Source organism: Bos indicus x Bos taurus, chromosome 28 (assembly GCF_003369695.1).
Source record: "Bos indicus x Bos taurus breed Angus x Brahman F1 hybrid chromosome 28, Bos_hybrid_MaternalHap_v2.0, whole genome shotgun sequence".
Lineage (NCBI taxonomy): Eukaryota > Metazoa > Chordata > Mammalia > Artiodactyla > Bovidae > Bos > Bos indicus x Bos taurus.
Window position 1 is genome coordinate 39410671 of NC_040103.1, and position 16094 is coordinate 39426764.

General features: G+C 36.9%; 1 protein-coding gene across 8 annotated transcripts in view; it reads left to right on the plus strand.

The window, feature by feature from the left end:
- The window catches only part of CCSER2 (coiled-coil serine rich protein 2), a 158663-nt gene that overhangs the window by 128035 nt on the left and 14534 nt on the right, over positions 1–16094 (plus strand). For 4 of the 8 annotated variants that reach the window (XR_003509221.1, XM_027530821.1, XM_027530820.1 and 1 more), the window contains one exon: positions 15300–15384. The exons of the other annotated variants lie outside the window; for them this stretch is intronic. Coding sequence is in view for 3 of the 4 variants with exons in the window: in XM_027530821.1 (XP_027386622.1) it covers positions 15300–15384 (85 nt within the window). In the remaining variant the exon portion in view is untranslated. The remainder of the gene's footprint in view (positions 1–15299; positions 15385–16094) is intronic. 8 annotated transcript variants of the gene reach the window in all.

The following is a 16094-nucleotide window of genomic DNA, read 5'->3' on the forward strand; positions in this document are numbered from 1 at the left end:
TTAGAACTGGACATGAAACAACAGACTGGTTCAGAATTGGAAAAGGAGTACGTCAAGGCTGTGTATTGTCACCCTGCTTATTCAACTTAATATGCAGAGTATATCATGTGAAATGCTGGGTTGGATGAAGCACAAGCTGGAATCAAGACTTCTGGGAGAAATATCAATAACCTCAGATATGCAGATAACACCACCCTTATGGCAGAAAACGAAGAGGAACTAAAAGGCCTCTTGATGAAGGTAAAAGAGGAGAGTGAAAGCTGGCTTAAGGCTTAACATTTAAAAAACTGAGATCATGGCGTCTGGTCACATCACTTCATGGCAAATAGATGGGGAAACAATGGAAACAGTGACAGACATTGTTTCTGGGGGCTCCAAAATCACTGCAGATGGTGACCACAGCCATGAAATTAAAGGATGCTTGCTCCTTGGAAAAAAAGTTATGACCAACCCAGACAGCGTATTAAAAAGCAGAGATATTACTTTGCCATTAAAGGTCTGTCTAGTCAAAGCTATGGTTTTTCCAGTAGTCATGTATGGATGTGAGAGTTGGACCATAATGAAGGCTGAGTGCTGAAGAATTGATGCTTTTGAACTGTGGTGTTGAAGAAGACTCTTGAGGGTCCCTTGGACTGCAAGGAGATCAAACCAGTCCATCCTACAGGAAGTCAACCATGAATATTCATTGGAAGGACTGACGCTGAAGCTAAAACTCCAGAATTTTGGCTACCTGAGGCGAAGAGCTGACTAATTGAAAAATACCCTGATGCTGGGAAGGATTGAAGGCAGGAGGAGAAGGAAATGACAGAGGACAAGAAGGTTGGATGGCATCACTGAATCAATGGACATGGTTTTGAGCAGGTTCCACCAGATGGTGAAAGATAGGGAAGCCAGGCATGCTGCATGCAGCCCAAGGGGTTGCAAAGATTTGGACACGACTGAGCAACTGAACCGGAGAAGGCTATGGCACTCGACTCCAGTACTCTTGCCTGGAAAATCCCATGGATGGAGGAGGCTGGTGGGCTGCAGTCCATGGGGTCGCCAAGAGTCGGACACGACTGAGCGACTTCACTTTCACTTTTCACTTTCATGCTTTGGAGAAGGAAATGGCAACCCACTCCAGTTTTCTTGCCTGGAGAATCCCAGGGACAGGGGAGCCTGTTGGGCTGCCGTCTCTGGGGTCACACAGAGTCGGACATGACTGAAGTGACTTAGCAGCAGCAGCAGTAGAGCGACTGAACAATTACATGTAGCAAAGGAATGAAAAAAGATGCTTCTACTATAAATTTTAAATGGTCTGTTGGACTTCGTTTCTACTACTGAATTAATCCACCTTATAGCATATTTAATAGATATGAATAAAATTTATATAAATTTAATATTGGAATATGGTCAACATCATCTACAGTCCTTTGTGCTTATGCCTCAGATTTATTGGATCATTCATATATTTTAAAATGTCATTGTCAACTAAGTTCCTACTTTAGCTGTTTATAAAATAGACAATACGAAAGTTTATAACACACATACCACAAAAAAACCTTATCAATTGTTCATAATTCCAAAAGGAGACAGAATTTACCTAGCTCTTACAGTCATGATGTATGTGCTAGTAAAGAACTCCCATCCTTTTTTTGTCTTGCCCAGGATATAAGGTAAAATGTTAAATGTGAGGATTAATGTAGCTGAAAGATTTGTCTTGAGTACTTAGTTTTCCTAAGGACTTAGTTTTCCTAAGTCCTTTTTCTTAAATGCCTTTTTGATTTGGAAGTGGGCAGCATTATGTTTATTTTTATGTAAGGTTATATCCTGATTTTAAATATAGATGTGCCATTTTCTACTGTTGGAGAGATGTTCCATTAGTGTTAGTATATATTTCCAAAGGGAATTAAGGGATTTATTTCTTTGCCAAATTCTTTATTTATATTCACTATTGTTTATATTTAAAATATGCCACTGGAAAAAGTATTTTAAGTGAAAAAAATATATTGCATTATGTGTATATACACATACATACTTTGGTGTATAAACGTGGTATTTATTATGTAGTCATGCAGTAATGTTTAGTCAGTACTAGACATTGAACATGAAATATGACCTATGTTTCAGTGAGCTAAATGTTGATAGGAACCATCTTTGTACCAAGACAGCATTCTGGCATGTATTTGTGCATGACAGTACACCAAGAATTCTATTATATATGCCTTTACACTCAAGGCTAGGGACAAATGAAATTTATATATTATAGCAGTTGAGTGGCTTATCTGATCATAAATTTAAGGATATTTAAATTCATGTTCTCTAATACCAAATTCCAGAACTAAAATAGTAACTTTGTTTAGAAATATCCGCTGAAAGAAGAAAAGTTTGTGTCACAGCAGGTAGAAAACAAAGGGCAGCACCAGTGTTTTCCATTGCTGGGAAATATTTCATACAGTGAGGGCAGGACATGGATTTTATTCTTAGAATTTCATGTTAGGAACTTCCTGGGTGGTCCAGTGGTTAAAAATCCACCTTGCCATGCAGAGGACGGGGGTTAATCCCTGATAGGGGAACTAAGATCCCACATGCCGAGGAGCAGCTAAGCCTGTGTGCTCTAGAGGCCGGCTGAGTGATACAGTTAAAAAGTCTGTGTGCTGCAATGAAAGATCCCATGTGCCACAGCTAAGACCACAACTTATACAGCCAAATAAACAAAGGTGTTTTTTTTTTCCTTTTTTTTTTTTAAGAATTAATGTGAGGTAGTGAGAAATGCATGCTCTTGCTAACTTTCTAAGAAGCAGCATGATTAAATCTGTCTTTTAGAAGAAATTAATCAGCTTACATAAGAGATAATAAGAGAGATGATAGAAGCTGCTCCTCTTTTAGTTTGTGTTAGCAGAGTGCTAATTTATTAGGGCTTCATTTGTTGAAAATTCTAGCTTTTCTTTTTCTTAGGTAATTATAAAAACACTTTTCCAGATGTTTTAGAAAATTCCTTTTTTAAAAAAATGTCATACGTAACTAAAATTTTTTTCCTAGAGAAGGTCTCTTTAGTATTATGCTTGGAAGCTTCTTTTGGAAAATGACGTTGACATTCCTGACATAGCAGAAAATAATACCTAGTCCTAAAATTTCTCAACAAATGTAGCTACCCTGATGATTTAGAGCAGTAAAGCGCCAGTGACCTTCAGCCAAAGCCCACCTGTTATATGCCTGTGAAACAGGGTGGGTGGATTACTTCTTGTGGCCAGGAAGAACACACTTCATGAAGAATGATCTCAAGCATGTGCCAGAAAGACTCTTTAACAATATTTCAGCTTTTCTTGGATGGTTTGATCTAAGGAAGCAGGAGTTTGCTGAGATTAAATAACAGAAGGTAGAAAAGTCTGGAGTATTTCCTGTAGGACACAGTATAACCTTGCTTTTATCTGTACTTAGGCACGATTATGAAGTGACCGTATTTTGTTTCATGTTACCATGGGCCTGGAATAACTGGTACTCGGTGAGATTGTTTATGAGATCATTGAGCACCACAGGCTGCTTGTTATCTTTCTCAGACGCATTACCTGGGCATGGATTAAATAAAAGTTTACCAAGCAGATGAAATTTATTGTTAAAACTGTAACTTGTGGATTGTTACCTCTCTGTTTTTAAAAATCAGTTACTGTACTTTGCCATGTTTTAGTGTAGTTATTGGTGATGGTAGTAGTAATGATTACATTTAGAATATTATGAGGGAGAGAGAAGTTTGGAGAATTACACTTGGATGGAATTACGGAGAGACTTAAGATGTTAGACTGAGAACATTCAACTTAATTCTGTAACCGGAAGTTTCTAGCAGGGACCAAACTTCCTATATTTTGCTATAGGAAGAGTAATATGAGAGGAGGAACTGAACATCTTGAGGCAGGGGCTGTGTCTCATTCCCTCCTGTGTGCTTAGTGTCTTAGTGCAGGGCTCAGAAGGACTGAACCAGTCCCAGTGAGAATGTAATGAAGGTAAGGAAAACTTATTAGACGATTATTATAACAGCCCAGGCATGAGGAGATGAGGGCTAACTTACGATTTTTGATCTCTCATGGAATGGAGAGAAGATCACTGAAGCAGAATCTGTTGTCTTGATAGGTGATTAGATGAAAAAGGTGTGAAGAATGAAAAGAAGATGACTAAGTTATCAAATGTGGATGACAGGGTAGATGGCATGTCAGTTAAGAAAATGGGAGAACTGAGAGAAAAAATTTTATTAGGGAAGGAAGACTGCAAAAGGTTCCATATATTTTTTAATCACTTCAACTTGGATTCTGCAGGACAGAAGGGTAGAGGAATTTGAATATGTAGGATTGGAACTTGAAAGGTGCCAGAGAAATTAAGATACAGGTATAGATTCAAAATGGGTCAGGTTGTGTGTGTGTGTGGGGGTGCATGCATGAGTGTATGGAAGACAGTTTCATCCACAAGAAAGCTCAGTGCTTCAGTGCTAAGTGCCCACACCCCTTCTGAAGCAAGGAAGACCATTCCAGGAGACTTCCTAAGCTCTCCCAGAAGAGGGAGACACAAGCAAACTAATCTTCATGAATCAGAAAAAGTTTTCTCTTCAGTGTTAAAATTAAAAGTCTGCCATCCTCTAAGCTCATGGTGACTCTCATCTGTGCTCATCTCTGCTTCAGGAAAAAGCAGCTGCTGAGGAAAGCGTGGCAGGTGTTCTGAAGGATTTGGCCCACAGTTCCATATCTTGTTCCACAGGGTTAGAGTTCATGGAAGAATGTTTTTACTTGGTCTCTTTAGGCTTTATCTTGAGAGAAATGAAATTTTCTCGCAAACCCTGAGTCCAGATACTCTTTGTTTTTTATGTTTCCACATTCCTTTGTTCGTGTTTGTGTCTGTGTGTGTGTGTGTTGTCCCACCAGTTTAAAGTGTACCTTGAGTGTTACGCATATGGTTAAGCTCTATGTCAGATATCCTTTGTTTTCCTACAAGTACTTTATTTTTTCCCTTGGATGTAATATATCCATATGCATCCCTACTGCTTTTTGTTTTTATACATGTCTACTGTGATTTCTCTAGCAGAAAGCATCTCATGCCAACCATTTCATCTTAAAAGTCATCAGAAGATTTAAGGTAGACTCAGATGAGCAAAAGGCTCTTTCCTGGTCAGAGCTTAACTAAGAAAGCACCAACTAAGAAAGAATTATATGCTTTCCTACTCTCTAATTAGTGCTCCAATATAAATATAATGTGAACTATATATATAAATGCTTTAGTATCCAAATTAAAGGAGAAACATGCAAAATTAATTTTAATAAAATATTCTGTTTAACCCAGTAGTACCATTTGAACATGTAATCAAAATAAAGAGATTGAGATAGATTGCATTCCGATTTTTGTTTTTGTACTAAGTCTGTGACATCTTGTGTGTATTTTACATTTATAACACGTTTCAATTCAGAAACGTGTCTGCTTGGCCCCATGTAGTTGCTAACAACCATATTGGACAGGGCCAGCTCTGTATGGAGGTCACTGGGTTTGGCTTTAAACCTGAACTAAGTAACAGGAATTGACCAAAAAACAAAGTAGAAAAAACCATAGATCCATTTATTCATTCATTCAGGGAACTTTGACTAGTTTTTTCTGTATTTCAATCCCAGCACTAAGGTCTTTGGATACTAAATAAAAGGTTGCCTGAATTTTGGCTTGTGATACTCATGGACAGACAGCAAGATGTAAATATGATGATAGGCCTTGTTTCTGAACCAGAGGATGGTGGACATGTCTTCCGGATATGGGGACTAGACCTTCTGACCCTCAAACCTGCCTTCATGCTGCAGTTTTCAGTTCAGGAGTACAGTGTATTCACTGCCAGAACAGACCTATTCATCTGGGAACTTTTTCTTTCTTTGGTAATGCTGTCTTTTTGCTCAAAATTAAGTTTCCCTCCCTTTGCTTATTAAATCATACATCCTCTAAGTTTCTAAGTTAAACTCTTCCCTACAAGTTCTAGAAACACTTCCAGTAGACATGGAATCATGGGAGCCAGCACATACTGTTTCTTAGTGCTGTGGCTTGGAGTTGCTCACATGTCTGCTGTATCTGAACTTGCCTGGTCTCATTTAGTTAGTCGTATTTTATAGCTATTTCAGTTGTTTTTAACTACTGAAAGGAATATATAACTTTCTTATTATTGTGGAAATTAGTTTATAGAGTTGAGAAGGTCCTTAAACATATTTCCCTTCTCTCCCCAAGAAAATATGATCCTATTAATATAATTAGCATTTCAAATAATTTTCCTCTATGTTACTCTACAGTGCATTGCTTTTACGTCTCTATTTATGCTTTTACTTTTTATTTTAAATTCTTAAAATTCATAGGAAGTTGCAAAAATAGGTCTCTTATTTCTTTCACCCAGTATCTCACAGTAGTTACATTTTATATAACTATAGTAGAGTATCAAAACCAGGAAATTGACATTTAGAGTATGTACTATTGCATTTTATCACTTGTGTAGATTCCTACAATGACTACCATATTTAAGGCACGGAATTATTGCACCACTACAAAGTTCTCCCTTGTGTGCTGCCTTTTAATAGTCATAGCCATTTCTTCCCTGCCTTTCCTAACCCCTGAAAACCACAATGTTTTCCATATCTCTAATCTTGTCATTTCAAGAATTTTATATAAATGGTATATAGTGTGTGAGCTTTTGAGACTGGCTTATTTCATCCAGCATAATATCCAGGGGACCCATCCAAGTAGTTGTGTCTATCAGTAATTTGCTCTTTATTGCCAAGTAGTATTCCATAGTAGGGATGTTCCAGTTTGTTTCACCATTCATCTATTGATAGACATTTTGGTAGTTCCCAGTTTTTTGCTATTACAGATAAAGCAAATATTTGTGTTGGTGTAAAATTTTTCATTTCTCTAGGATAAATACCCAGTAGTGTGATTTCTGGGTAATATTGTATCTGTATATTTTAGTTTTCAAAGAAAGTGGCTGTTTATCAGAGCATCTGTGCTGTTTTAGATTCTCATCAGTACTGATTGAGTGATCTGGTTTCTCTGTAGCCTCATTAGCATTTAGTGTTGGTTTTATTTTAATTTTAGCCATTCTAGTAGGTATGTAGTTGATATCTCATTGTGATTTTAATTTATATTTTCCTAATGGCTAATAGTGTTTGTCTTTTTGTGTGGTTATTACCCATCATCATTAAAATGTTTCTTCAGATCTTTTATATAGTTTTTTTAATTGGATTTCTAATTGGATTGGATTTTTCTACTATTAAATATATATACTTTTTATATTCTTGATATGAGTTCTTTTTCAGGTATGTGGCTTGTGAGTTTTTACCCTCAATAGCTTGTTTTTTCATCCTATTGACAGTCTTTCATGGAGCATAAAATTTTAATTTTGATGAAGTCCAATTTATTAATGTGTTTTTCTTTTACAGATTGTGCTCTTTGTGTTATGTATAAACTCTTCTTGACGCCCAAGACACTGAAATTTTTTTCTTATAAAATATTAAAATATTGATAGTTTAATATTTTATATTTAAATCTATGATCTATTTGAGCTCTTTTTTTTTGGTAGAATATGAGATTTAGATCAAGGTGCATTATTTTTCTGTGAATATCTAGTTGCTCTGCACCATATGTTTAAAGACTCTCCTTGTTGAACTGCTTTTGTGCCATTGTCAAAAATCAGTTGACTGTACTTGTGTGGATCTGCTTCAGGGTTCTCTGTTCCACTAATCTGTGTGTTTACTCCTTCACCAATACCATATTGTCTTGATTGCTGTAACTATATTTGCTGTTGTTCAGTCTCTCAGTTGTGTCTGACTCGTTGCAAGGACTACAGCATATCAAGCTTCCCTGTCCTTCACCATATCCCAGAACTTGCTCAGACTCACGTCAATTGAATCAGTGATGCCATCCAACCATCTTGTCCTCTGTCATCCCTTCTCCTCCTGCCTTCAGTCTTTCCCAGCATCAGCGTCTTTTCCAGTGAGTCAGTTCTTCACATCAGATGGCCAAAGTATTGGAGTTTCAGCTTTAGCCTCAGTCCTTCCAGTGAAGGACTGATTTCCTTTAGGATTGACTGGTTGGATCTCCTTACTCTCTAAGGGACTCTCAAGAGTCTTCTTCAACACCACAGTTCAAAAGCATCAATTCTTCAACACTAACCCTTCTTTATGGCCTAACTCTCACACTATGGGCTTCCGTGGTGGCTCAGCTGGTAAAGAATCTGTCTACAATGCGAGAGACCTGGGTTCGATCCCTGGGTTGGGAAGATCCCTTGGAAAAGGGAAAGGCTACTCACTCCAGTATTTTGGCCTGGAGAATTCCATGGACTTATATAGTCCATGGGCTTGCAAAGAGTCAGACATGACTGAGTGACTTTCACTCTCACACTATATAATGTCTTAAATTGAATATAGTGATTCATCCTACTTTATTATTTTTTAAAAATGTTACCTTTTGATGTAATTTTAGAATACGATTGTCTATATCTGAAAAAACAAATCGTGGATTTTGAAGGAAATGTGTTAATAACTAAATATCATTTTGGGGAGAAGTAGCATCTTTAGTATGTTGGGTCTTCCAATCCATAACTAAGATGTATCTCTCCATTAGTTTAAGACTTCTTTTGATTTCTTTCATCAGCATTTTAGTTTTCAGAATACAAGTTCCTGTATATGTTCTTAGATGTATTATTTCATTTTCTGAGTGATCATAGATGATGATATTATATTTTAAATTCCAGTGTTCATGTGTCACTGTTGGTATTCAGAAGCACAGTTGATTTTTGTGTATTTATCTTGTATCCTGTGAACTTACTGAACTCGCTTATTATTTCTGGGAGTTTTTCTTTAGATTGGGATTTTCTTTGTAGACCATCATGCCATCTGCAAATAGGAATGCTTTCTTTCTTTTTGATCTACATATCTTTATTTCCTTTTCTTGCATTGGCTAGAACTTCCAATACTGTGTTGAATAAGAATGGTGAGAGTGGGCATTCTTGCCTTATTCTTGATCTAAGGGGGGAGCACTCAGTCTTTCTCTAATAAGTAAATTTTAGCTGTAGGTGTATCATAGTGGGAAGGCTGAGGAAATTTTCTTCTATTCCTAGTTTGCTGAGAGGTTTAATCGTGAAATGTGTGCTGATTGTTAAATGCTTTTGCTATACTAGTATAATATGAGCGTGTGATTTTTTCAGTTTAGCCTGTTGATTGCATTGATTGATTTTTGAATAGTGGATCAGTCTGGTTAACCTAAATCCTACTTGGTCATGGTGTAAAATTCTTTTATATACACTGTTTCTTAATTATATACACTAGTCTTTTGTTAAAGATAGTTTACATCTATATTCATGACGGATAATGGTCTGTATTTTTTTCTTTTTTTGATGCTATTTTTGTCTGGTTTTGTGTTATTAGGTAATTCTGTCCTCATAAATGAGTGGGAAAGCATTCTTTCTTCTACTTTCTGGAAGAGATTGTGTAGAATTGTTGTTAATTCTTTGAAATATTCGATAGCATTTGTCAGTGAAACCATCTGGGCCTGACAATTTCTTTTTTGGCAGTTTTTAAAGTTATAGACCTATTCAAATGATGTCTTTCATCTCAGATGAGTTTTGATAGTTGGTGGTTTTGAGGAGTTAGTCCATTTCTTCTCAAATTTATGACTAAAAAGTTGTTCATAGTATTCCCTTGTCTTTTTAATGGCTGGGAGACCTATATTGATATCTCACCTGATTTTGTTAATTTGTGTCTTCTCTGTTTTTCTTTGTCAGACTTTGGTGTGTTGATTTCATTGACTTTCTTGTTTTCTTAATTTTATTTGTTCAGTTTCAGTAGTTTCTCTTCTTTGTTATATTCTTCTTTCTACCTCCTTTTGGTTTATTTTGATCTTTACCCCTTCCCAAGTTTCTTCAGGTATGAAGTTTTAGCTTATTGATTTGAAATTTATTTTTTCTGTTTTTTCTGCAACTTTTGAAATTTTGTGTTAGCTGTGTATTTTGCCAAATGTTTTCACTTCTGTCTCAAAGGATTTGTTAACAAAATAAGCCACTCCTTATATATAGATACATAATATAAATATTTATTAGAGAGTTCTCTAGTTTACCTTCAATATACTAACATTTAAAGAAAAGAGAAATAGAAACAGCAGAGGATACATCACCAAACTGGGTTTTGACCAACATCCAGACTTAAACAGTGCTGTGAAGTCCTGTGTCACAGCACATTTGGAGTCCCATTTGGGAAAAGGTCCCGGGCAGTACATCTGCTCTGTGGGTGAGATTTAAGATTGCAGTTCAGGGTTCCTGTTTATAATCCCAGGATGCAAACTGATATCATCATCAATCTGTGACCAAATTGGAGCTCTCGTTTCATATTAATGCTGTTTTGTTGTGTAAAACTTGCAGTGTAGTTAAGCCTGGGGCTTGGTTGGCCAGGCCCCCTCCAGGGGCTCAACAATCTCAAGATTTCTCCCCCATCTTACTGTGGTGCTGCAGGTCTTGCACTCACAGCAGGCAGTCACCCACAGTCTCCCAGTCAGGGCAGAGTCCGGGAAGGTCAGAAGCAGGGTCAGAGGCCTGCTCTGCTCTGTCTCTGAAGCCTAAGCAAGACTATTCAGTTAATTTCCGTGACACTGAGTCCTGCAGCTTCTGATATTATGTCACTGCTTCAGCTGTGTCCTACAGCTTTCAATAATATGTATTTACTTTTGTATTCATATGTGTGTTTTTTAAAATTTTCCTTGAGAGGACCTATTGACCCATGAATTACATTGTTTAGTATCTGAGTGTTTGGAAATTTTCCTGTCATCTTTCTGTTACTGGTTTCTCCTTTGATTCCTTTATGCTCAGAGAACACATTCTGTGTAATTTCAGTTCTTTTAGGTTTGTGGTGGTTTATTTCATGGCCTAGGCTGTGGTCTGTTTTGGTAAATGTCCTGTGGACTCTTGAAAATAATATGTATTTTGTTGTTGTTAGACGGAGCATTCTACAAATGTTGAGTAGATCCTATTTGTTGCTGGTGTCCTTGAGTTCTTCCATATCATTGCTGATTTTATTGTCTACTTGTTGTATCAGTTGTTGAGAGAGAAGTGTTGGACTCTGTACCTGTAATTTTGAATTTGGTTATTCTCGTTTCAGTTGTGTCAGTTTTGTTTCATGAACAGTTGGTGTGTACACATTTAGGCTTGTTTTGTCTTCTTGGTGGGTTGATTCTTTTATCATTTTATAAGGTCCTTCTCTATTTGATAATTTGCTCTGAATCCTTCTTTATCTGATATTAATATAGCCACTCTTGCTTTTTTTTTGAATGTTTTTTCTGGTATATACTTCTACTATTTTACTTAAAAATACTTACACTTTTATATATAAGGTGGATTTCCTGTGTGCAGCATATAGTTCGGTCATGAACTATCTGCCAGTCTGTCTTTTCATTTGTGTCTGAGCACCCTTTGTAGTAATGGGATTATTGATAACGTTAGGGCTTAAGTCTACCATTTCTTTGGTTTCATCTTTTTTCCTTTCTTTTATTTTCTGTTTTCTTGCCTTTCTCTGTGTTACTTTTAGTTCTTGTAGAATGCCATTTTGATTTATATGTAGTGTTTTGAGTGTATCTGCTTATAGAGAAATATCATGGTTGCTCTTGGTATTATATGTATAACTTTGTGTGGTTTACTTACTAAGCATAGAAATCTTACTTTCATTAGGTCTCTTCTTCTCCCCATTTGTAATATACATGTTTTAAATATTTCCTGTACTTAGGAACTTGCTAACTGAAAGGACCACAAACTGTACAGAGGCAAAAAGACAGTTTATTGGGGAGGGGGGCGGTCTTCAGAATTGCAACTTGGTGGTCACAGATTTCTAGAGGAAACGAGAATATTATCCCACTGGAGAAAAATGGGCAGAGGGTTTTATAGGTAAAAGATGGAAGTTAATGCACAAGTTATTTACCGAGAGTTTTTACTGGAAGGTAAAATTATTCTATACATACAATAGGGTTATGGAACGCATCTCATTCATTATAAGGGAAAAGTAAGTTTTCTTTAGTTCAGAAGATGTCGAGTTCTCAGCATCATTCTTCTCTTTTAGCAACTATTCAGCAGTTTTAATTTAGGATCTGCAGCAGGAGTCCAGCATGTGCAGGAAACAGATTAGAAGTCCTCAGCTTACATTGCCATCAAACCTGACATAGCTCATTTCAAAAACTCCGTAAGACATTGGTGGTAGAGCTAGTGAGAGTGGGAGCCTGCGTTTCCCAGCTGGCCTCTCCTAATGGGAACAGGCATGCTAGAGCCACGCTGCGTCCCGTGTGTTAGCAGTTTACTGAGCACAAGTGCTGTGTGTCGCCAGGCCACCTCTTTCCTGGTCCTTTGGCAGGGTGCAGCTTTTCCTTGAGACTTTGTTGATTTTGTTTATGTGTGTGCCCATTGGCATTTCCGGATGCTGGCTTCTTCATCACCTAGTCTGGGATACATTCGGTGGGGGGGCGGGAAACAGGGAATTTTCTATGATGTTTTTTTTTGGGGGGGTTGAATTTCCAGGACCCTAGCTGGTCTGTCTTCTCAACTATACCTTTCAGAGTTCTTTGTTTTAGATTTAATGTCTAGAGTTTTTAGCTGTACTTTGCAGAAGAAAAAGGAGAGTGTATCTGTTGCATCTTGAGTGGAACTAGAATTTTTTCTTCTATTAAATTTTAATCATAGTGTATTACTTTGATTCTGTGAAAGTCAAGAAGATATAGTTGACACCAAGAAAAGTAAGTAAGCTATTATTATCAGGGTGGTTATCTTTAGTAGAAGAATAAGGAAAATACTCAAATCAACATAATGAAAAGAGGAAGAAAAATTCTGTGAGACAGGTATCCACCAAGAGATATGGATGCTTATAAACAAAATGATTGTAATTTATTTAGGTAGGATCAGAAAAAGCTTTTACAAAATGGTTTGAAATGGCTGGATAGGATTATGATACCTAGGGTTTTGGAAGTGAAAGGAAGCATTTTTAAATGGCAAAAATAGAACAAGTAATGTTCTTTGCCTTTTTAGGTAGAAAGTCAAATGTTTGACAGCTATTCAGTCAGCTTAATAGAGGAGTGCCCCTTGGCAGTCACAGGCAGAAATGTTTTTATGTATTATTCACAAGATTCTCTCTTTCTCCTTCTCATGCTCAGGTCCATCCCAGAGATCATGATTTATTGGTCTTGGGGGAATTAAGAATGGGTATCATTGTGTTTGTTTTTTTAAGAGAGACAATTTAATACAAAGTTGATTGTTTTAAGTGCCATATAAATAGAGTTATGAGGTTAAAGAATCACAATGACTGTGGAGTGGGGATATGGAGCAACTGAATTACAACAACTAAAAGTGTTTAGGCAGTTAGAATACCATAGACTAACTGGCTTATAAACAATAGAAATTTATTTCTTGCAGTTTTGGAGGCTGGTAGTTCCAAGATGAAGGTACCTGCCTGCTTCCAGATCGTAGACAGCTATCTTTTCCCTGTGTCCTCACAATGGAAAGGGACGAGGGAGTTCTCTGTGATTTATTTTACAGGGTACTAATCTGGCTCATGAGGGTTCCACTCTTGTGACCTAATTACCACCCAAAAGCCCACCTCCAAACCATCACACTGGGGCAATAGGTTTCAACATGTGAAACTTGGGGGTAGGGACACAAATTCCAGCCCTGCATCTTACAAATGAAAACTGAGATTTAGAGATCAGTGGCTTTCTCAAGGTTACAGGGCTCTTAGAAGACACGGGGAACAACACAGTTCCCTGATTCCCAGTGGATACTATTTCCATAAAGCTCCAGAGAGAACTTCTTGGAGAGGGAATCTCTTGACTGCTGGTTTAGCTTGTATACAAAATCCTTATCTGAAAGTTTCTTTAGCCAGTGCAGTGAGTAGAAACTGACCCTGCTGAAACCCATAGGGAGGGAAGGGCATGCTCCTTCTTAGCTGTGGACTTGCTTTGTGTAAATGTTTTGAGTCAGAACATCTCTTAAGCAGCAAAATGGAGTTCTCAAGTAACATCTATGGAGAGCGCCTGAGGTCATCACCCTATTAAATATTTTCTAATCTATTTCCAAAAATATCCATTGCTAAATTAGTGGAGAAATTACAATAACTTCAAAAGACAGGATCTCTGTTTACTAGGATACTCTAAAGATTGTTAATTGTATTTAGGTTCTTATGGCTATTTGTTACCTTAATCAACATAGAAAATGAATCTTCTCTTTTGGTTTTTGCTTTATGGTGAGCAATGTAGAATTACTCATAAATCTAAATAAGTGTTTGATTATACTGAACCATAGCCAAGGAATTGATGGTACAGGGGTGGAAATAAGTTTTCTGTTTGGACCTGAATGTTCCTGAAATCTCTAAACATCAGTAAAATACACTTGCAATCCTTTAGTACTTCATTTTAATATCAGATTAATTGGTGTGAAAAATTATGCATACTTTCTTTTTACAAATTGAGCTAGGTATGGTGGTGTTTATGGGCTCATTTTTCTTGATGTTATCACGAGTGTTTCTATAGTTTAATGTGTCTCATCAATGAGGAGGCAAGGAACAGAGAGACATGAGACCTAATCTGGTTCTATTTGTGTGAACAAATTCCCTCTAGAAGACCCAGTTTTACCTGGAACGTGAGGAAATTGAAGTAAATGACATTTCAGTTGTATTCCAGTTCTTATAAGCTGATAAAAATAAGTAAAGCTAAGAAGCCACAAGTTGTTAAAAGGTTTGCATGTGTTACCCGTGGCCTGTATGTCACATTCTTGATATAGTACTCTTACAACTTTCTGAGTCTTTTGAGTGCTCTGGTGGTTCTACTGTCTTCACTAATGTTCTTTATTTTTCTTGCTAATCCTTTGAAAACTACGATTTAAAAAAGAAATAAATTTTTGAATGGTAATTTTTAATTGCCTGATTTATTATTGATGCAATTTCTGTGTGTTTAACACCTAAAGTCTGTCTTCCCTTTTAAATGCTTTCATTTTTGCAAAAAACTGTAATGTACTACTTTAAAAAGAGATACAAGCTGATAGATGTTTACCAAAAAAAATATTACTTCATATGCATTAACCATAAATGTTAGAGGAAATAATTTTTTCTTCATATACGAAAAATAACTAGGTTGGATTAAGATATAATTTTAGTAATTTGGGCTACCTGTATTTTAAAAAATGGAATCTGTCTTTTCATTAACACTGTTGTTTTTTTTTAAAGTATGACTGTGGTGTCTCTGTGTTTTGGTTCCCTTTTTTATTATGCCTCCCACCCCCGTCTCTCTCTGCACAGGGTGGGTATTCTGCTCCCTCCTTCTCTCCTTGGCAGGGCTCCTTCCAAGGGATCCCACGGACTGTCCCGCCGCACCGCAGACAGAGTGAGTCTGTGCCTCTCACTCCTATCCTGCTCTGCTTCCCGTTCACGTATCCCCTTTCTGCATGACCACCCTCCCCAGCACCTCCTCTCTGTCCAGAGTGATCTGCAGGCACATGCTAAACCAGCACTCCCTGGGCTCTCCTCTCTTAATTAATATTTCCTACATCTGCATGTGAACAGACTTTTCCACGTAGAGCCTCAGGAAAGCTGTCTGACGTTAATGTCGTTCTAATGCCATTTAAACCTGTTGCCAGTGATGCTGTACCTACCGACATGCATCTGTCGTTAATGTGTTTTCTCTTTTCATGACCTTGAGATAATATGAATAAAGCTTGTTTTTAAATATAGTCATGTTAAAAATGTACACTCTAAATGCAGTGGTATAATGGACAGATGCATATTGTTTAGGGAGCAGGCTTACTAGACCATTGCACATTTCTTTAAATATTTCCTAATCGAAAGGCTTTGGTTGCGTTTCACTGTTTTCTAATACAGAAATCTTTTAAGTCATTTCAAGGGTGTTTTTAAATAACTAATATGTCTTTATAATTTATCAGCCGCTTTACAGTACAGAAGAAATGACTTTTGAATATGCATGGTTTACTAACATTTCTAATGATTTAGTAACTGTTTGACTTCAAAAAAAAATCTTTGTTTCATTGAATCTGCTTTCCAAAACAGTGTTTATTTGTGTTATATACTTACCTGGTA